Raw genomic sequence first — 22,472 nt, 5'->3', positions numbered from 1 at the left:
AAAGCAAAATCTCCATTACGTTGTCCGGGATGCCCTAATCCTTATATCTCAACCTCTCAAAAACCATGCATGAAGATGCAGTGTCTTGACCTCTGGATGGAGAACCCGACCTTCATCTTGCAAGAGAAGGTCCCCTATTTGTGGCAGACACATTGGAGGGCAGATGTCCAGAAAGTCCGGGTACCACGTCGTACTCGCCCAATCCGGAGCAAATCGGATCCTGGGTTTCCCTGAACTTTCTCAACCCTCCTCATCACGTGAGGAATGACGGGGACTGGAGGAAACATGTACAGGAGTGGAAACACGAGCTCCTCTTGGGGGAACTTCCCTGGAGCAGTACAGTTTGCACTTCCGGTTGGCCTGGGTCGTGAACAGATCCACTTGAGGGGTTCCCCCCAAAGGGCAAAGATCTCTTGAAGGACTTCCTGAGTTAGTTCCCACTCGTGGGAGACTGTGCTCTGTCTGCTCAGAGCTTCCTCCACCGTGTTCTCCTCTCAGGGTAGGTGAACTGCTGATAGAGAGATTCCTTCTTGAATTGCCCAGAGAGCTACATTGCTTCTCTGGACAGTGGTAGTGACCCTACGACTCCTCTCTTGTTCAGGTAGTACATGGCCGCTGTGTTGTCAGTCATCATCAGGCCATTCTTTCCCCGTAATGATCGCCCTCACCTCCAAAAGATTGACGTGTAGTTTGGGTTCCGATGGAGACCAACGGCCGCCGATTCTCAGATCATTAGTGTGGACTCCCCACCCCGGAGGTGAGGTGTCCGTCACTACGATTATCTCTGGCCATGGCTGCCAAAAAGGTTCTCCTTTCAGAATGTTTTCTGGGTAGGTCTACCACAGAAGATCTTGTGCTACTCCGCTTGGAACCTGAAGGAGGTCTGACATTTTGCCTGAGAATTATGACCATTGAGTCCTGAGAGCCCACTGGAGGGATCTCATTCTCAGGCGAGCCTCTAGCACCAGGAAAATGCAGGATGCCAGGAGGTCGAGCCACCTCAAAATTGGAGGCCGGAAGATTGGGATTTTTGGAACGTTTGGACCATTTGCAGAATGTCTTGAGCCCTCACCTCGGGTGGCGTGGCTTCCCTCCCCCCTCCTAACCCCCCTACAGATGCATCAAGGACAGCCCCGATGAATTGGTGCCTTTGAGATGGCATCATGTGGGACTTCTTGAAGTTGAAGGAGAAGCCTAGTTTGTGAATGAAGTGACGGGCGGAGCAGAGAAGTTTCAGGACCCATTCGGGAGAACATGCCCTGATCAGCCAATCGTCCAGGTAGGGCTAGACATGAATTCCCCCTCTCCTGATACTCACCACCACCATCCACTTGGTGAAAACCCATGGGCGAAGGTCAGCCCAAATGGCCGAACTCGAAAATGAGAACTGCCAAAGGCGAACCTCAGGTACTTTCACGTGCCAATCTATCACGAGCACAGAAAATAAAAATCCAATGATGGAATCCAGTCCTGAAGCTGGAGGGTCTGATGTCTGAGTCATGGCATGGTTTTTAGTCCTGGCATTCCAGAGGAAGCTTCGGTAGCATTTTTCTGAGCACTTTTCCCAGCTACGTGCTCAGTGCTCCGACGGGCTCCGGGCAGTATGTGCATGTAAGCGCCCGTTATCCTCCCTGCCTCTAACTGTGCTTTGCCTCGTTTCATTTTTGGGAGCCTAAAACCATTTTCTTTAGTGGCATGCAAGTTACGAGGTTGCAATCAATGCAGACAATAGCTATCAGGAAAAAGAGTACAGACCTTTTCACCTGAACCGGTTACTGCCTCTAGCTTGGGGTCTGCCAGTAACCAGTCTGATGCCGTGGGCAGGGTGGAACCTTCCCTACAATCGCCATCCCCGGCTTTCCACAGGAGTGATAGCTGTTTATTTGAAGTTTTAGCACTACGTGCTAAAAGGAGACAAAAGCTTCAGAAAGAACATCTCTTGCTCTCTAATCTCCTGCTTATTAATAAAGATTTCAAGAGTGATGCCAGTGCTGCTTGTTCCCTTTCACCTGCACCTTTGCAATTACAGTTAAAGGTACCTGATCTCCATGATGCCCATGGAAGGATAAATGGGGCGCTGTTCGAGGCCAAGGAACCCAACAAATCAGAAGGCCATGTTCCATATGGGCGCCCAGTTCTTGTCAGCTCAGACAATTAAAAAAAAGGGGGGGGGGAAATCAACCTGGAGAAGAGACTGTAGAAAGTACTGAGAGGGGGTTGGGTGACCCCAAGGCACCAGAAAACTGGCTGCTTCTTAAAGGAACACATGCTGCAGGACCTTGCGCCATACATAAACTTCGAGGAACTTCAGTCCTGGGTGGTCTGTTGGTCCAAAAATGTTTTCATCACATCTGTCTAACTCGCAGAAGCCTAGACAAACGGAACTTAAAAGGAATGGATAATTCCTCCCAATCCCCCCCAGCCCCCCAACTCCCCTTCATAATGTGTTTCATCAGGGCTGCCAAATAGACCTTTTTGAGTCTCCCAATATAGATTCATCCTTGCAGGAAAAGGTAGCCCCCCGCCTCTGCTCCTTGCCCAGGGGGGTGCAGCTCCCTCGGATGGCATTTTGCCTCCCATTAAACCTGTTCCATTATCTGCTCCCTCACTTTCCAAGGATATCCGACAAAAAAAAAAAGAAATCAACAATGGCTAAAAGTATGGACTCTAGCTTAAGGAGCTTTGTTTTGTGTTCCAGAAATATCATTACTAATATAGACAAGCCTAGACAATATGAAATCAAGGGAGGCACTTAAGAACAAACTTCTAGCCTGGCTTAACCAAAAAGTGGGTCCCAACTGTGTTCGAACTCAGGACCTGAAAGTCCTCCGCAGAACACAAATTAATAATTGGTGCTCCATTGACAACACTGACTGTACCGTTATTGGATGTTGTTTCAGTAGCTTGCCTCTGTTCTTGAATAGAATTACAAAACTGCAGGACATGCCCTTGCCCACTAAGCGAAGAATTGTTCTGAACTGATTGGTTTACTCCTGTATGTTTTTATTCATCTCTCTGATCATGTTTATCTTTCCCATGTGTTTTATATTGTGTGCTCTGTATCCGGGCTATTAATTTCTGTATTTGTTTGTCGGCGCCCTCATGCCTTAGGATCAATGGTGTGCAGTATAAATAAAATAAAAATCTTAGAAAGGGTAACCATCTTGAACTTGTCCTTCCTGAGGAACTTGTTTGAGTCTCTTCAGTCCAAGATGGGTATCAATCCTCCGTCCATGGGGATTAGGAAGTAAGGAGAGTACCAACCCATGTTCCTCTCCGCTACATGTACCGGTTCTATAGCATAATTCTCTAGCAAGGCTTAGATTTCCTGCATAAGGAGCAGATCTGGAACTCTGAAAGAGTAGATCCTAGGTGGATAATCCAGAAGCCTTTTTAAAAAGGGAAGGCAGTAACCCTGGGTCACAGTTTCCAATGCCCAAGCATCTGAATTAATAGCCAGTCATTCTTTCAGATGCTGTGAGAGTCTCCCACCGGCGTCTTGTGGACTAAGGCCTCGAGGTGGTTTTCAGGTGGCTGATGGTAAAGTAGCTCCTGCCTGGGCGGTTTTAGCACCTCTTCCCAGTCTACCACGGGGGAATTTTTTCTGATCTGTTTGATTCGACAGTCTTCTCCCTCTTCCAACTGAGGAGTAATAGCAAAAGGACCTGCCCCTCCAAGCTGTAACAGTGGGGAGAGTAGGTGGGTGGCTGATTAATGCGCCAAGGAATTTGGCTGCAGCTTTGGAGGTCTGCAGCTTCTCCAGGCTCTCGTCAGCTTTGCTGCCGAATAAATGAGTGCCGTCAAAGGGCATGCTAAGAAGTCTAGACTGTACATCTGGAGCAAAACCAGACTCAACCAGGCAAATCTGCATTACAGTGCTAGCCGCCATTGCTGTGCTGATACTGTCCGCAGAATCGAGACCAGTCTGGAGGGATTCACACATTGTATCTTTCCATCCTTGACGATGTTAAAAAAGCTGCCTCGTGATATGCTAAAGAGGGGGCAGGTGAAGCAGTTTGAGCAGTGTAAGAAGGACTTTGGAGTGGGGGACAAGCAGAGATTCTCGTATCTCCAGATCAGGCACTGGCTCTCCCATTCATCAATAAAGCAGGCGGGTTCACGCCCCCTTACCCATTTTCAAAAGTTTCTAGATACGGAGTCGGGTGATAAGGGGTTAATTGTCTCCATTTACAGACTAATAAAACGTGAGGAACCGATACACTCTAGGAACTGTAGGAGTAAATGGGCGCAATATCTCAGGTTAGACAGAGGAACAGGAATGGCTTAGGCTATGGTCCCAAATCCCAAAACTTGCAAAGTCTATTCAAATTCACGAGGGATGAGTGAAGCTCCTACTAAGATGGCACCACACCCCCCTTAGGCTACATAAAATGTTCCCCACGGTTTCAGAGAAATGCTGGAGGGAATGTGGTGAGGTGGGTTCATGGTCTCACATATGGTGGGAGTGCCCGAAACTTGATGCTTTCTGGTCACAGGTTCAACGGGCTACGGCCCAGGTGCTGGGCTTCGGGAATCTGCTGACAGGGGTAGAAGTTTGTAGGGCTTAAACGCGGTCTTCTCCGATCTGTCTTCTAAAGCGGATCGTAAACTATGTGATAATGATGCTGTCTGCTGCTCTGGTCTTAGCTAGAAGGTGGAATTCGAGGGTCCCACCTCAGGCGCACGAGTGGTTTGCGAAGCTTTGGTCACTGGTCGCTACGGAATGGTTAACTTACTCGATCCAGGGGTGTCATATGTGCTTTTACACAGACTGGGCCAGTCTTCTATCATTTCTAAGGGAAGGTGCACGCCGTGCCTGGTTCCCCAAAGCGATGGAACTCCTGGGCATAATTTGCCCTCAAGACGAATCAGATTTGTGAACCTACCTTGATTGTTGTTTATGTCGCAAGTTGACTTTGTGCTATCTCTGAACCTCTGGGAGGGGACGGGAGGAGAGGGAGGGGGGGTGATGGGGTAGTTGAGGGGGCTTAGGGGCTAGGCTGTTGACCTTATTGCTCTTGTTTCCTTGAAAATTTGTTAATAAAAACTTATTGGAAAAAATAAAAGAGCTGCCTCGTTCTTCCCCTTCAGGGAAATGTTCAGCCACCATTGCTATACCGTTCCATAAAATGAAAGTGAACTTGGCCAATGCACACGTGGCATTTACCGATTTAATGGCCATACTCCTTGCAGAGAAAACCCTTCAGGCCCAAGCGTCATAACGCTTGTCATCTTTGTCTGGGGGCAGGAGGGGCGATTGGGTAAGCCCGTTGTCTGAATGTAGAAGTGGCAGCCTGAACTACCAAGATTTCAGGAGTTGGATGTTTTGTTAGATCAAGGCATAAATTAGTTTTCAGAAATTGATTAGCAGAGTTTGCAAATGAAAATATTCTTGATTAGCAAACACACCCATTTCATTAGCAATTTTGTACTAATATTTTTGATGTCACCAAAAGTTATTCGCACCCAAAACATAAAATGAGCATCAATACAGCATTTTTTTGCACCACTGAAGTAAGCTATTAGTGAGACGAATCAGGCTTTGCAAATTCTTTAAAATTCCAATAGTAGACCTCCAGATAAAGTAACTTAGTAACTCACTTTATGTTTGGCACACTGCTGTCAGCTAAGCGCAGTGAAACATTTGACATTTACTGCAAAAAAGTCAATGTTAAATAAGTTTCAAACAACCCCTGCAAATGGGAGCGGGCCAGTGGACTTTGCAAGCTCTGGCTGAGTGTCTGTAAAAGGTTCGGTGTAAGAAAAAAAGATACGATAAAAAGGCTCTTAAGAGTTTGGCCAGCTCTCTCCCACAGGTGCCAATATATAATGCAATCATAATCCTAGAGCAAAGTGAGCTCTGGAGGCTAACTACAGTGTGTGGTATTGCAGTAGATGTTTCGATATACAGTTTGGATGGAACAATTGATCATTTTTTGGCTTAAACATCTAGTTAGCGTTGTGTATTCATTATGTTAGAGGAAAGAAAGTAAGACTAAGCAGAGTAGAGTAGATGGTATAGCAGGCAGATAATTGGTCAAACTAGGTGGAATATTGTAGTTTGCTGCCATCTCACTTTTAGGGTAATTTGTATAAAACCTCTCGTGCGTTGAGCACCAGTTGCAGATGAATGCAACAAACAGGTCACAGAACTAGATGTGCCATTAAAAGCAGTTGGCCATGGGATCATTTACATTCACTTAATGTGATACAACTTCCCCAACAAAACAGAATCTAGTGGACACTGAAATTTAGATACACTAACCTAAACTTTACTGTGTGTAAATCATGGAGACAATGCAGTGTTTCACAGAAGCAATACTGTAGTTATGCATTATGCAACAACTTAAATTGTTAGGAATGAAATTGCATGACTGTTGGTAATAAAGTTATATACCGGTCTTTGCCAAAGAGGATATAGTTAGTCTCAGTCCCTCCCTCCCTCCCTCCCTTTCTCCCTCCCTCCATCCATCCCCCCTTCCCTCTCAAACAGAGAAGAGGATGGCAAGAGCCTTGAGAGCCAGAGAGGAATTCAGGGTGAGCAGTGCTTTCATTGAACTGGGTAACTTAAATAGCCAAAATTTGCTACACAATTGTCAATTTAATTAGCAAACCGACAGAATTGCATAGCAAATTGTTATGCAACACTGCTTATTTTATGCCTAGTACAGGTCACTACTTGACGCACAGTACTTGTCAGTTTGTTGCCACAGCTGGTATTAACTCCGGCATCTCCCAGTTGGCATTTACTCTTTTGCAGAGCTATATGGAATGGTAGAATAGGGTCCTCATGGTGTCCCTTGTTTAAAATATCAGTCAGGTCGTCCTGCTCAAAAGGGTGGTGCAAGCCTACTCCGTCCCAGATATTCCCTCACTCTAGACATCAGTTGTATGAAAGATCCTTTAGCATGGTCCGAGGGATCTGGTCTGCCAAAGTCTATTTCTAGAGAAGTGTCGAACCCACTTGCAGATTGCAAGTGGTCATGTAGGTCTTTTATTCTCGAGTCCTCTGAAATTAAGGTCTCTGGAACATGTGTCCCATACTGCAACCGTGTTTCATCTGAAGATGGTTCATCCTCATAAATTGGGGAATCCTGCCTTGCCAGTGGAGTGACTGTTTTCCCAGCATCCTTCGAGGGCTTCTACGCCTGTGGCGTCAAGGGTTTTTTGTAGGCATCGACGTGGAGTCTTTCGGCGCTGATGATTCTGACATCGAAAGAGTCTTGTCTCTACTAGAGGGAACCTCTGAGGAGTTCTCTTCGACACCGAGGGTGCACAGGTTTTGTCCTTTGCCTTCTTTTTGTCATGTTTGTCAACACTGGCATGGCTCTGATCTTTCTTCGAAGGGTTTGAGGCCACTTTCTCAAATACTTGGAGCTTATTTAGTCTGAACTTCTCCCACTAGGCTGGTGAGGCCGATTGGATCAGGCAATAGAACCGTTCCAGGGAGGCACTCTATGACGAAGATTGCGATCTGTGGCGCATTTTTTTCGACTGCAGCGATGGAAGATGACGAGTGGTGTGAGCCACTGCGTGATAGGGACCTTTCAGCTTTCTTCTGACAAGGAGAGTCATCTCTACTCGTCAGAGGATCACCTATTCAAAGCGGTTGTCAAAGGGGATTTATCGGGCCTACCTGCAGCTAGCTTCTCTTTACGTGCTTTCAGTGCCTTTGCTGTCACCGATAGGCAGGACCCACACTCCGAAGTTGAATGAGAGTATCCCAGGCACCATAGACCCGATGGGGGACCGTAAGGGCCATTTTCACCCCACAGTCATGACATTTTTTGAACCCCGACCTCGGAGTTGATGCCGACGACAATGCCATTTTCATTAAACGAAAGGTTTTAGTCAAGGAACCAAAGTGCCCCGATAATCCAAGAGTTAGCTCTCATGGAAAAACGGAACTGAAGCCAACAGTCGCTGCTCGCAGTATAGACCATCGATGACAGGCACTGACGCGCAGAGCCCCCTGCTGGTATTCCGAAGGAGCTAAAGCTGGAAATGGAGATAAAAGATGAAGAATAAGTGGGAGGACACAATCCATTCGAAATTAAATTACTGTATTATTCTCTGCACATAAGGGCAAACTTCAAAAGATTCCCTTCTGCTGGAAATGTACCTTTACTTTCTCGCGTTCAGCGCAAGTAAACGGTTTCCTTCCTTCACCAGCTTTGTATTGTTCATTTTTTTAACATGCGGCATGCTCACCAATACACCCCAGTGTTACCTTTGTCCCAGCATGGAGACACCAGCTCTTTGTGGCATTTCCCGGTATGCTCGCAACCTGCCAATGACAGCCGCTGGTTGCTTTTTTCATCGCGCTGCTTGGCTTTCCTGTTTCCCCGTGGTCCCAGCTGGGCTCCTCTTCTCCTCATGGGTTTCAGGTGAGTCTCGTGCTGCTTCTTTCCACCGGCAATTGCCCAGGAGCCCTGCACCTGCTTCTGGCGTTTGTGCATGGAAGCATCTTTGCACAGCCTTCTTCTGGTCAATGAATGAGCTGGTTGTCTCCAAAGTTTTTCTGTCGATCCCGCTGTAGCAAGAACAACCGTAGCCCGCTCCCACCAGCAGTCTACCATTTCTTCTAGTGATCCCATTTTAAACGTACCGGGCACAGGTACATGCAGCCAAAAACTAAAGTGTTGCCTGTGCTCGAGGCTTCCTCTGTTCTGTATTCCCCAATTCACGTTCCTCGTCGCAGAATCATGGTGTTTTTGTGAATAGTTGTTCCTTTTAGCTAACTTGCATGAAAACATTGGAGCAATGGTATGTTCTGAGGGCAAGTCAATGTTTGAAAGTTGTTTTGTTGATTTGATTTCGAGAAATTCAACTCTCCTTTGAGGGAGCAGGGAAAGAATCACAATATTCCATTAAGGTGTTGTGTATGGGCGATTCATCCTGCAAGGGAAAAAGGGGAGTGGGGGGGGGGGGGAATACTGGTCCTTGGATACTGCCACTCCCAGAGGTTGTCTCTTCCCCATGTGATCCCCTCCCTCATATATCCACTCGCAGGGTAATGAGCAAACGGCCAGGGGAGTGAAGGATTCACTTACCTGTCAAAGGTCAGGACAGGTTCAAAAACCAAAAGGAACACATTTGGGTGTCCATAGAACTATGGAGGAAAGTTACTAAAAGAAATATCTAGAGATGCATTGTAAAGGAACTTACTGATGAATGTCAATATTGGCGTTACATGGTTTTGTGTGATATTACAACCTACTAGTTTCATTCCTTAGTGTGTCCTAAAGGCCTTAACTAACAATTCCAAGTGTATAGCTGACGGAGATGAATTATTGAGTGTTATTTTGTGTGGACTCATTGAGGCCCCTGACCATGCTCACACTCGCCGGAGACTGCTCACCACGCTAGCTTCAATGGGTTTTGGCTAAACTCCGAGTTTCCCTGTTCACCATACCTAGGGTTGACTCCTAAAATCTGCCGACCAGGGTAGATTTTAGAAATCGATGTTAACAGGCGATCTTCAATTGCCCGGACAAAAGAGCAGGCCATGGATGACTTAATAAATGCAGGAGCAGGTGTCTTGAAGCACAAGTTGAATATCCTCAAAGTTCCAACAATGCACTCGGAACAGCGACGGCTGCAGTGAGGTACCCCTGGAGAGAGCTGGTCAGTACACCAGTTGGCCCAGGGACACTTCTGAAGGCTCAGCAGGCACGGATCCTTGAGCAGGGGTCAGGACATGTTGTTGCCACCAATGCAGAGGGCGAAGCACCAACAAGGGTCTTTTTGAGATCAGGCCGAGGAGCAGGGCTTCACCAGGACTTGGTCTGAGGCAATGCTGGACAGCTGCAACAGTCACCAAAGAATTATCAGTGGGCTGCACTTCTTAGGGGTCTTGGCTCCAACAATGATCTGTCGTATGGTCCTCCCTTTATCCAAGATATGGACAGAAAGGATCTAAACCACTCAAACGGGCAGTGGCTAATAATGGATATCCACAGGCCAAACAATTTACCAAGCAACAGACATTTAGGCACCTGGATGTGGACTGGGACCAACAACCAGGACTTGCACACAGACCACTTTGCCCGGGAAAGCAGAAGCTTTACCAGGAAAGGGCTTACCGTATATGGCTATTCAGGACCAGAGAGCGGGAAAAAGGCCAAAATAAAATGTGGCCAAAGGACCAGCAAAAATCTTGTGGCACGGCCATCTAATTTCTAGCCACTCTTAGTAGCCATGTGCAGTAATTGTAAAAGTGCATTCGAAAACATTTGAACACTATAGAAACATATCAGCTGCCGCCAGCCCATCATGGACACATTTTATCCTTAACTTTTATTTTACTTTGTGGTTAAAAATACAAAGTTTCCTAACCACTTTAAAAATACAAGAAATCCATAAAGAGACATAGTGCCTCAGCACTGATAGTCTTATGGACTAATCGGTTTCCCCATACAAATGATAAAAAAACAAGTGAAGTAAAGCAAAAGGCTAACTGCACTCCAAAAAGTCAGGTCAGCATTCACAGCAAAGTGAAAAGAAAGGGTGTACCATAGAAGTCAGAATAAAGCAGCAAAAAGAAAATCTTTTCCACCAACGGACCAAAACAAAAAAGTATGCAGAGGATGAGGGGAGAATTGTCAGCTACTGTGCTTATTCCCTTTAGGAGCCCCCCCGCCCCCCTTTTGCTGGAATCTGGGAACTTTTTGATTTTAACCTCCGTTTTGCTTTTGGCAGGCTTCAGCCCTGAAGCCCACCCAGGCTCCAGTGTCTGGGAAGGCAGGAAGTGAGGCAGGAGCCAGAAACTTCTCTGGCCTTTGTAGGCATGCATGGCCAAAACCAGTTCCAACTGGGCGGCTGGCTGTCCTAGAGGACAACCCCCGCCCCCGTATGATTGACAGCTTAGTGCTGTGAACGAATGTGATTTTGCATACAAGGCGAGGATTTTGGGACTACAGGCAGAGTCGACCACTGGAACACCAAATCTGAAGATGAAAAGAGACACCAGTAGCAACTTCCAGGGCCACGAAAGCAGCGGTGAAGCCTTGCAGCTGCGCTGACCCTGTTTTCCCATAGACAAGGAAGCTCCGGCAAGGACAACTTCATCCCTTAGACTGGTGGGACCAACTGGCATCAAGACTTGCTTCGTTCTGTGCCAAACCCTAGGTCCCTGCGACCTCCCTGGGCTGCATTTTCTCAATACCCAGTGTACCTGGACCACCAACGAGTGCAACATCTTCCCGAGAATGAATCCAGCCAAAACTTCATTGCCATCTTCAAGGACCTCCAGGAGCAGAAATTCTACATCCAGAGTCCACTCACCAGAGTCCACTCAACAGAGTCCATGACACAGGGACCAAGGAAACTCCAACAAGAGCTATTCGTTCCACTTTGGCGCTGAGAAAAAGGCAGCAAAACTCGAAAGAGCCGCTGAAATGAGTGGAATCCATTGCTGCAGAGTCCTTGTCAAGAGTGCTGCCGCAGAAGCCCACCAGAGGTCCTTCTTTTCGTCACCAAGACCAAGGTCCAGTAAACAAGGGTCTGCATCGCTGCATCAAGAAGGAAGCCAGCTGGAACATCTGTTTCAATTCTAAGCTACTGTGTGGCTCTGGGTTCAACCACCTTTAGCCATATTTAGTACTTCCTAGCTTGGGGAGTGCTCCTTTCCATCCTCTTGAATTTCTGTAATTCACTTGTGCAGGGCTAACAGCTTGCACACCTCAGGTAGGCTCTCTTGAGCTCCTGGATTTTTCTTTAATGAACTGACTGTTCAACTAACTTTTTCTAAGAAGACTGCACCAGAACTAGAACGGTCATATTGAATTTGTCTATCCAGGCACCCTAAAGGCACCTGCCTTCTGAACCCTAGTGGCTTTGGCAGTGCTTGTTACCTATAAAGCTTTTAATTGTTTTACACTCTTATTGCTGGGGAAAATACTTCCTACATCCCTCTGGGAGAAAAGACTATTGTTACAGTGCTACAGTGTTTTATTCTACTCAAACTTTTCCCCTCCAAATTCAATATTGTATGGTTAACTATACATGCTACTACTGACCTTAACTGGTGTCTGTGTGCTGGAAATGTTTTAGTACACAGAATGTATTCACCTGCATTATGACTACTTGAATAACTTGATTCTGAAATTCTGCTTGATGTTACTATTAGTTATTTTAGTATAACTTTAAAAGTGTGTGTTTACTTGTCTACTGGTCTCTACTGATTTCATTGTACTGCTCTACAGCTCACAGTAGCCCTTCCAAGATGAGCCTGCCTGCACAGCCACCCCACCAACTTGTGTAGTACAGGCCTATGTTAAAAGTTGGGTCCCTAATACCAAGCAGATACGTCTTGTAAAGTCCCACATCAGTTGAACTTCACAAAATCTTACCTATTAGAGGACAGCTTGTTTCGAGTGCTTGATGAACAAATGGCCCAAATGAATAAAATCTGAGGACTGGACTCAATGAGCTGGTCTGTGAGACACTGTGTGTACAAAGTTCCTGTGCTGCCAATAGTCCCTTAAGTTGCAGATATTGCCTAATTATAACCGGGACAGGGAGGGGGGGGGTGGGGAATGTGAGGGGTTACCTGTATGCTCAGCACAGTTAGATTCGTTAACCCATCCATACTCTGGATCTGTGTGATCTTGTTCTTTCCCAAGAACAGGCTCTCCAAGCTCTTTAGTGTCTCCACATTCTCAATGACCTAAGATATAAACAAAGCAAAAGCAGTTAGCTGATGACATACAGTAATTTCAGTTTAACAAGTCCAGGTCTTTTCTCCCACCCTCTCATTGTCCAAATCACTGCCTTTAACATTGCTGTACTTTTTATGTTTCTCACTTGTCCTTACCCGGATCCGGTTTGAACCCAGCTCCAACATCTGTAGCTGCTGGAGGTGGCCCACATTCTGAATCTTGCTTATCTTGTTATTGACGAAAAATAACTTTTTCAACTGGGTAAGTTGCTGCAGGCCCTCTATTTGTCTCAGGAGATTAAAAGAGAAGTCCAGAATCCTAGGGCGGGAGGAGTGGTGGTTTTGGGGGCAGAGAAAAAGGAAAGGCAGAGTAAGCAAAGGAATATGGTCTACCATTTTTTTTAATGCTTTTGGTGGGATTGAATCATTCAGCTCTATTCAAGGGTGAGGGGTGCAGAGACACAGTTAAGCAACAAGTTTCCTCCTAACCTGTCCTTGGTTCACCTAGTGGTGGCTGAGCAAACAAGGATGAAACTCTGGATAGAAGCATAGTGGTTTAAGGTACAGAAACACTCCCAACATTCAATAAGTGACTTTCCAGACAAAGGTGTTCTAAACGTAACAGCTCATCTTCTGAGATGGCAAGTAAAATATTGTGCAGATCACATGGAAGTAATTTATCAATGTTTTTTCAGGGTTCAAGAGTCATACATGAAGGTAAAGAAACTATCTTACTTGCAGATATAATATCCTCTGTATCAGTTCAGCTTTGTTTCCAGAGGATGGAAGTTCACTTTCAAAACACAACTTTCTCAATTGATCTACTTTCGATGCATTCAAAGTGGATGCAGTGACTGTTTGCAGGATTTCAATTCTAGGAGACGACAATCTCAGTGTTCTGTGTAGGTATAATCCAGATAAAACACCAGTGGACAACACTGGGGTATCCTAGACCGGATCCTCACCGCTGTACACCAATCGGTTAGAATGGAATTCTAGACTCTGGCCTGTCAACCAATCAATGTAGCATGGAGAGTGGTCAAGGCCAAGACTCAACGAGTCCAGACAGTGAATCAATGAAGGATTACACAGATAGGGAATTATACAAATAGCATAATTATATTTAGTACCTACCACCAGTCTACAGGAATTACAACCCTAGTTTATAAGTCCAACCTTAAATTGAACGGGATTGTGCCTAAAGGTTCAGTTTTTCCAAAGAGTTTTAGAAGTTAGGAAAAAGTTGGGGAAGTATCCAGAGGATGTGAAAATGGGTCCAAAAGGAGATGAAGACATTCATTGGCGATTAAAAGCTTTACTAGCTTTTGGAGGGAAGCAGGAAACAAGTATTGCCAAAGCTACGCGTTGTAAAACAATGTAATAGTTCTGCACATTTTTAAAAGGGTAATTTACCACCCGTACTGCGATTTTTCCTCAGACTTGGTGGGTTGTTGAGGGTCGCCCAATAAACATCTTCACACCTTTGGTCCTGGTCTCAGATGCTCAGGAGCTGCGGGTTGAAGAGAAGTGCTGGTCAGGTACAGGAGCTGGTGCAACCTGTTCCTGTGGATGAATGCAGCAAATACTGATGCATGCCTCCTTTAGGCACTCGACCAGAAGCGGGAAAGCCAGTTTCAGTAACTGTTACTGATGCAAGGCAACAGCAATCACAGATGTTGCAGTGAAGAAAGCCTTCTATCTGGGGATGCAGAGAAGCTGTAATTTCACAGAGGCTACTTACAGGACAAGCTGAAGACCCAAGGTTCCGAGTTGAAATGCGGAACGGCAATGCTTCTACCACAGTAGCCAAACTGGAGTTGGTCAGCCTACTGGACGGCCCAGAGACACTTCTGAAGACACCAAATATAGGAAGACATTGAGACGAACAAGTTACTTTCTTACCTGGTAACGTTCTTTCGATGGGATGGTCCGACGACGTATTCCATATCTATGACATGTAATCACCACAGCTGTGCTGCTTCGTAAACTTTTTTCGGCGTCTGCGTCGATGACGTCGATGCGCCGTCGAGGACCACGTCCGACGTCATCCGATGTGATCAGTAGGACGCACGACGCCCGTAGCCTCAGTTGTAGTTTTTCCCCCCCAAAACGTGTGACATTAGTCAACTGCCAGTCAGACACAAAGCCTTGCGGAACGTAAGCTGCAATCGCAAAAGAAATTCTGCAGCGGGGAAGGCAGGGCGGGAGCGATATGGAATACGTCGTCAGACCATCCCATCGAAAGAACGTTACCAGGTAAGAAAGTAACTTGTTCTTCGAGGGGATTGGGTCCTCCGACGTATTCCATATCTATGACAGACTCCCAAAGCAGTACCAGAGCAAGGAGGAGGGAAAGAATTTAGAATCAAAATGTAGAATAGCCAATCAAATAGCAGAGCAAAGGACCGCCTTGCCAAAGGCCAGATCCTGTCCTCGGATGGAATCGAGGGAATAGTGACGTACAAATGTATGTACTGAAGCCCAGATGGCTGCATCACAGATGTTGCGAATAGGAACACCCCTCTGCAGGGCAGTAGATGCAGCCACACCCCTGGTAGAATGGGCCCGCAAGCCAGCAGGTGGGTCCTTACCCGCCAAGCGGTAACACTCCGAGATGGCCAAAATAATCCAGCGAGACAAAGTCTGTTTCGTCACAGCTTGCCCCAAACGCTTTCCAGCGTAACCAATAGAGAGTTGATCGTCCACTCTGACCCGGGACATGCGTGAAACATAAAAGCTTAAAGCTCTCCTAGGATCAAGCCTATGGAGTCTCTCCTCTTCCTTACCAGGATGCGGAGGAGGATAGAACGCCGGAAGAACAACCTTCTGGGCCAAATGAAATTCCGTCACTACCTTCGGAAGAAAAGAAGGACGAACTCGAAGGACAACCCTGTCCTTGTGAAATACAGTGAAGGGTGGCTTAACTGAAAGTGCCTGTAACTCACTCACTCTGCGAGCGGAAGTAACCGCAACTAAAAACACAGTTTTCAGAGTTAACAGCCTCAAAGGGCAAAAATGTAAAGGCTCAAACGGAGCACCCATAAGAAACTTAAGAACAAGGTTTAAATCCCAACCGGGCACCAGGAAAGGTGACGGAGGGAACACATTAGTGAGCCCTTTCAGATACTGTGAAATTAAAGGGATTTTAAAGTAAGAACACTCTTCAGACGAGCGCTTAAAGATGGACAGCGCCGCCAGGTAACCTTTAATGGTACCCACTTGAAAGCCCCTGTGGGCCAAAGAAAGTAAAAAGGACAGAACCATGGGGATGTCACATGCAAAAGGATCCACATTCTGAACTCTGCACCAGTCGCAGAACTTACGGCAACGGTACAGAGACTTTGTTGCCGGCCTTCGGGCCGAAAGCAACACCTCCATCACGTCTTCAGGGAGGTCCCAATCCTTATACCTCAACCTTTCAGAAGCCAAGCGTGAAGGTTGAGGGATCTGACCTCTGGATGGAGAACCTGACCCCCCTCCCGTGAGAGCAGATCGTCTCGGTAGGGAAGACGACATGGAGGGCAGATGGACAAGTCGAGAAGGTCCGGGTACCACGTCCTCCGAGCCCACGCCGGAGCAATGAGGATCATCCGGGAACCGAACTTCCGTAACCTCCGCAGCACTTGCGGGATGACGGGGACTGGAGGAAACGCGTACAGCAGCAGGAATGATCACTCCACCACGAACGCGTCTCCTAAGGCTCCTTTTGGAGGAAATTCCCGCGAGCAAAACCTTTCGCACTTCCGGTTGACACTGGAGGCGAAGAGATCCACTTGAGGGGTCCCCCAAAGGGCGAAGATCTCCAGGAGAATCTCCCGAGCCAACTCCCACTCGTGAGAGATCGCGCTCTGCCTGCTCAGAGCGTCCGCCGTCACGTTTTCGCCTCCGGCCAGATGAACTGCCGAGATCGAAACTTCCTGCTGGATGGCCCAGAACTCGAGCTGCATCGCCTCCCTGCACAGAGGAAGTGACCCTGCCCCCCCCCTTTTTGATGAGGTAGTGCATGGCCACTGTGTTGTCCGTCAGGATCAGGACACTCTTTCCTCGCACAGTCGGCAGACAAGCCTTCAGGGCTAGCCTGACGGCCCTCAGCTCCAACAGATTGATATGGAGTCTGGACTCCGACGGAGACCAACGACCGCCGACTGTCAGCCCGTTGGCATGAGCTCCCCATCCCGTGAGGGATGCATCCGTCACGATCGTCACCTCCGGCCAGGGAAGCCAAAATGGAGCCCCCTTCATCACGTTGCCTTCGACGGCCCACCACAGAAGGTCCCGGGCGACCGAGGGCGGCACCGGGTCCGACATCCTGCCGGAGGACTGCGACCATTGCATCTTGAGTGCCCACTGCAAAGATCTCATCCGCAGGCGAGCCTCTGGCACCAGAAGAATGCAGGATGCCATGAGGCCGAGCAACCTCAAGAACTCGAACGCTGGGAGCGTCTGGGCATGCTGAAACTTGTGCACCATCTGCTGAATGTGAAGAGCCCTCACCTGGGGAGGAAAACACTGCCCCAGGGAAGTGTCCAGCACTGCTCCGATGCACTGGAGCCGCTTTGTTGGCATCAAATGGGGCTTCTTTAAATTGAGGGAGAAGCCCAGCCTGTGAAGGGAGTGGCAGGTGACGGACAGATGATCCAGGACTTGCTCGGGAGAGCTCCCCCTGATCAACCAATCTTCCAGGTAGGGGTAGATGTGAATCCCCCCCTTGCCCGAGATGCGCTGCCACCACCACCATGAGCTTGGTGAAAACCCTCGGGGCGGAGGTCAATCCGAACGGCAGGACCCGAAACTGAAAGTGCTAGTCGCCAACCGCGAACCTCAGGTACTTCTTGTGCTTGGGATGGATCGGCACATGGAAGTAAGCATCCTTGAGGTCGAGTGACACCAACCAGTCCTGAAGCTGAAGGGCCTGCAGGACGAGAGAGAGTAACCACCTTGAACTTGTCCTTCCTGAGGAGTTTGTTCAAACCGCGCAAGTCCATGATGGGTCTCAATCCCCAGTCTTTCTTCGAAATCAAAAAATAAGGGGAATAGCATCCCTTGTTCCTTTCCGCTACAGGCACCAGTTCTATGGCGCCTTTCTCCAGCAGGGCTTGAATTTCCTGCGCAAGGAGCGGATCCGGACTCTGCAAAGAGAGGTACCCCGGTGGATTGTTGCGAGGCCTGTGCCGAAAGGGAAGACAGTAGCCGTGGGTTATGATCTCCAGAACCCACACATCTGAAGTAATGGCTTGCCACTCTACAAGATGCTGCGCCAGCCTTCCCCCAACCGGCGAACCATGGGACATGGCCTCATGACTAAGTGGGAGCGGCTGCGGCGTTACCTGAGGGCAAAGAGGCAACTGCCCGAGCGGCCTTGGCACCACGGGTACCCTGTCGTCCACCTCTGGTACCCCTGCGTTGGCCTCTTTGACTGCCAGCTCCTCTCGCTTTACTGAAGGACGAGTAATAGCGAAAGGAACCACCCCTCCACTGCTGTCCCCTAGGACGAAAAGGCGGAGGTTGGCGAACTGCAGCGCCCAACGACTTAGCTGCAGCTTTTGAGGTCTGCAACCTCTCCAGGCTCTCGTCAGCCTTGCTGCCAAAAAGGTGTTCACCGTCAAAGGGCATGTTGAAGAGCCGGGACTGCACATCAGGAGAAAACCCCGACTTCCGCAACCACGCAAACCTGCGTATCACGGTGCTCGCCGCCATGGACCTACTGACGCATTCAGCTAAGTCCAAACCCGACTGAACGGACTCACACATGGCATCCTTACCATCCTGGACCATAGCAAGGAAACCATCCCGTTCGTCCCCTTCGGGAATATGTTCAGCCGCTAACGCAACACAGTTCCACAGAGTATGTGTGAAACGAGACAAGGCACAAATGGAGTTGGCCGCCTGAAGCGCCATACCACCAGAAGAAAACACTTTCTTCGCCCAGCCATCAAAACGTTGGTCGTCCCTATCAGGAGGGATGGTAGGGTACGACGCCTGCTTTGCCGGGGCCGTGGCCGCCTGCACCACCAAACTCTCCGGAGTGGGGTGCCTGGTCAAGTAGCAGGGGTCGCTACTGGCTGGACGGTATTTTCGCGACAAGGATCTGCCCACCGCCGGGAGACTCTCCGGAGCAGTCCAAGCCGCCGCCACCCTTCTCTGCAAAGCCATATGGAACGGCAGTACCGGGTCAGTTGGGGGACCAACATCAAGAATGTCCGTTAGATCATCCTGCACACACTCCCCTGGGGGAGCAGACCATCTCAAGTACACAGAAACCCAAGCCATAAGGCGCCGGTACGAGGAATCCTCATGAGAGCCAGGCTCAGGCCTACAAAACTCCACCTTCGGAGAGGTGTCCAGTCCACTGGCATCATGCAGCGACTGCCTCAAATCGTCAAACTGACTATGGCCTGAGACAATTTCATCTGGAACCTGACTAGGAACCAGGCCATCAGAATCCTCATCCGCCTCTGAAATATATTCCAGGTGGCGAAAAGAAGGCACCCGAGAGTGCTTGCTCTTAACCAGAGCCTTCCTAGGGGGTTCCCCCGTGCCACGAGGTACCTCCGACACGAAAGGCGTCGAGCGAATCGGCATCGGCGCCGAGAGGATCGGCGTTGAGGAAATCGGCGTCAGATGCAGCGCCGCCAGCATCGGCGGCGTCGACACAGCCCTCGAAGCCGGAGCCCCGAGAAAGCCTGTCGACGCCCTCGACGCCTCAGACGTCGATGTCTTCCTCGAAGACCTCACAGGTGCACACGGTCTCGAACGCGTCGAGGACCGGGACCTGGAACGGGTACATCGAGAACGAGTCTCCTTGTCCGAACGGGACCTCTCCCGTGACTCGTGCCTACCACTCTTGCGAGCGGTGTCTCGACCGACCCCACTCGGGGGCACGGACGGCTTAGTACCCTGCAACTCAAGAATCGCGAGCATTTTCTTCCCGAAGGAAGCCCATTCCTCCGGCGTCGCACGGCTGGAGAGGTAAGCGACGTGCCGGGCAGAGTCCTCCGAAGAGGACCTGGAAGACGACCGGTGTCGGCGCTTCCGAGAATGCCTCGAAGAGGCTGAGGAGTGGCGAGACCGACTCCTAGAAGGAGACCCACGAGACTTCCGACGATGACGCGGAGAGTCACCCCTCGAATCATCCGTCGAAAGCCCCGCAGATCTCGACTTCCGGGGCTTGGACACCCGACCTACCGACAACTTCTTCTTACGCTCGCGTAAGGCTTTGGACGTGAGCGACTGGCAGTCGATAGTCATCCGTGTTGTGGGCCTCCCCGAGGCACCAGAGGCAGGCGTCGTGCGAGACCGTCACCGACATCTTTGACCCACACTCCCCGCACTTCTTGAAGCCCGGACGCGGGGTCGAAGACGATCCAAAGAGTCGAGGCGTTAACCCAGATTCACGAAGCAACACGTTCGCGGAAAAAACGGAACTGAGGCTACGGGCGTCGTGCGTCCTACTTATCACGTCGGAGGAGGTCCTCGACGACGGCGCATCGACGCCGAAAAAAAGTTTCCGAAGCAGCATAGCTATGGTGATTACATGTCATAGATATGGAGTACGTCGGAGGACCCAATCCCCTCGAAAGGTTGATATGTAGTTTGGACTCCGATGGAGACCAGCGACCGTTTAATGTCCAATCGTTGGCATGTGCTCCCCACCCCAGGAGTGAGGCGTCCGTCACTACTGTGACGTCCAGCCATGGTTGCCAAAAGTGTTCTCCCTTTAAGATGTTCTCTGCACAGGTCCACCATAGAAGGTCTTGTCTGACCTTGTTCAGAATCTGAAGATCCGTCACTTGACCCGAGAACTGGGAACACTGAGTCTTTACGGCCCATTGAAGGGATCTCATCCTCAAGCGTGCCTCTGGCACCAAAAGAATTCAGGATGCCATGAGGCCGAGCAACCGTAGAAAGTCTTAAGCCTGGAGATTTTGAAACCATCTGAAGAATGTCTTGAGCCCTCATCTTGGGAGGCGAGCTCTTTCCCAAGGATGTGTCTAATACAGCTCCTATGTATTGAAGCTGTTGGGAAGGTGTCATTTGTGACTTCTTGAAATTGAGGGAGAAGCCCAGTTTGTGGAGGAAGTGGCAGGTGACTTTCAGATGATCCAAAGTTTGCTCGGCAGAGCGCGCTCTGATCAGCCAGTCGTCCAGGTAGGGGTAGACATGAATCCCCCCTCTCCTGAGGTGCGCTGCCACCACTACCATTAACTTGGTGAAGACCCTCAGGGCGGAGGTCAACCCGAATGGCAGGACTCCAAATTGATAGTGTGAGTCGCCAACAACGAACCTCAGGTATTTTCTGTGCCGGAGATGAATCGGCACATGAAAATAAGCATCCTGGAGGTCCAATGACACCAACTAGTCCTGGAGGTGAAGGGCCTGAAGGATCTGAGAAAGAGTAACCATCTTGAACTTGTCCTTCCTGAGGAACTTGTTCAAGCTTCTTAAGTCCAAGATGGGTCTCAGTCCTCCGTCCTTTTTGGGGATCAAAAAATAAGGGGAGTACCAACCCTTGTTCCTCTCCGCTGCAGGTACTGGTTCTATGGCAACTTTCTCCAGCAGGGTTAGAACTTCCTGCTGTAGGAGCGGATTTGAAAACTTCAACGGGTGTCTCCCTGGTGGATTGCTTTGAGGTTGCTTTAGAAAAGGAAGGCAGTAGCCTTGGGCTATTATTTCTAGAGCCCAAACATCTGAAGTAATGGCTCGCCATTCTTGCAGATGCTGCGACAGCCTGCCTCCTACAGGTGTTTTGTGGTGCAAGTCCTCAAAGTGGTTTTGTGGCGGATGTTGCAGCCGCTGATGGCAAAGAGGCTGCAGCTGGAGCTGGCTTAGCACGTTTTCCTCATCCACCACAAGTGGCTTTTCTTTGGCCCCTTTGACTGGCCATTCCTCTAGTCTTCCCGTATGAGGTATAATAACGATAGGATCATCCCCTCCATTATTGTCCTTGCGCAGGAAAAAGCTGAGGTTGCCCAATAGCAGCTCCTAAAAATGTGGCTGTTGCTTTTGAGGTCTGCAACCTCTCAAGGCTCTCGTCAGCCTTGTTGCCAAAAAGGTGAGACCCGTCAAAAGGCATGTTCAGGAGGCGGTTCTGTACGTCCGGTGCAAAACCTGACTTCCGTAACCACGCAAACCTGCGCATTACCGTGCTAGTGCCCATGGACCTGCTTACACTATGCACAGTGTCCAATCCAGATTGAAGGGATTCCTGCATGGCCTCCTTTCCATCTCTAACGATGGCTAGGAAACCTTCCCTTTCTTCCCCTTCTGGTATGTGCTCCGCCACCTTTGCGATGCACTCCCACAGAGTGTACGAAGATTTTGCCAAGACACATGTGGAGTTGGCAGATTTTAATGCCATGCTCCCGGCTGAAAATACCTTCCGTGCCCAACCATCCACATGCTTATCGTCCCTGTCTGGAGGGATAGACGGGTACGCAAGTTTGTTGGAAGCTGTGGGTGCCTGTATGAACAAACTCTCAGGAGTTGGATGTTTTGACAGATAGCCGGGGTCGCTCCTGGCTGGGCGGTATTTTGATGCTAGGGATTTATTCACCGGAGGAATACAATCCGGAGTTTCCCCAATTCTTGACCACCCTGTTTTGTAAGGCTACATGAAAAGGTAAAACTGGGTCTTCAGTGGGACCATGGTCCAATATGTCCGTCAAATCGTCCTGGACGAATTGGGCTGGTGGTTTAGCCCATCCCAAGTAGTCTACCACCTTTGTCATTAATTGAGGATAAGATGGACTGGCATGCTCTCCTGGATCTGGTCTACCAAAATCATTCTCAGAAGAGGTATCAATGCCACTTG

General features: G+C 48.9%; 1 protein-coding gene across 2 annotated transcripts in view; it reads right to left on the bottom strand.

Moving 5' to 3' along the window:
• The window catches only part of PPP1R7 (protein phosphatase 1 regulatory subunit 7), a 735,538-nt gene that overhangs the window by 375,959 nt on the left and 337,107 nt on the right, over positions 1–22,472 (bottom strand). For both annotated transcript variants that reach the window (XM_069618102.1, XM_069618103.1), the window contains 2 exons: positions 12,818–12,980; positions 12,554–12,670 (listed from right to left, as the gene is read on the bottom strand). In XM_069618102.1, coding sequence (XP_069474203.1) covers positions 12,554–12,670; positions 12,818–12,980 — 280 coding nt within the window. The remainder of the gene's footprint in view (positions 1–12,553; positions 12,671–12,817; positions 12,981–22,472) is intronic.

This window comes from Ambystoma mexicanum, chromosome 10 (assembly GCF_040938575.1).
Source record: "Ambystoma mexicanum isolate Mex_15411 chromosome 10, UKY_AmexF1_1, whole genome shotgun sequence".
NCBI lineage: Eukaryota > Metazoa > Chordata > Amphibia > Caudata > Ambystomatidae > Ambystoma > Ambystoma mexicanum.
The sequence above is the reverse complement of the archived record's forward strand: the minus strand, read 5'-3'. Positions and strand labels throughout refer to the sequence as shown.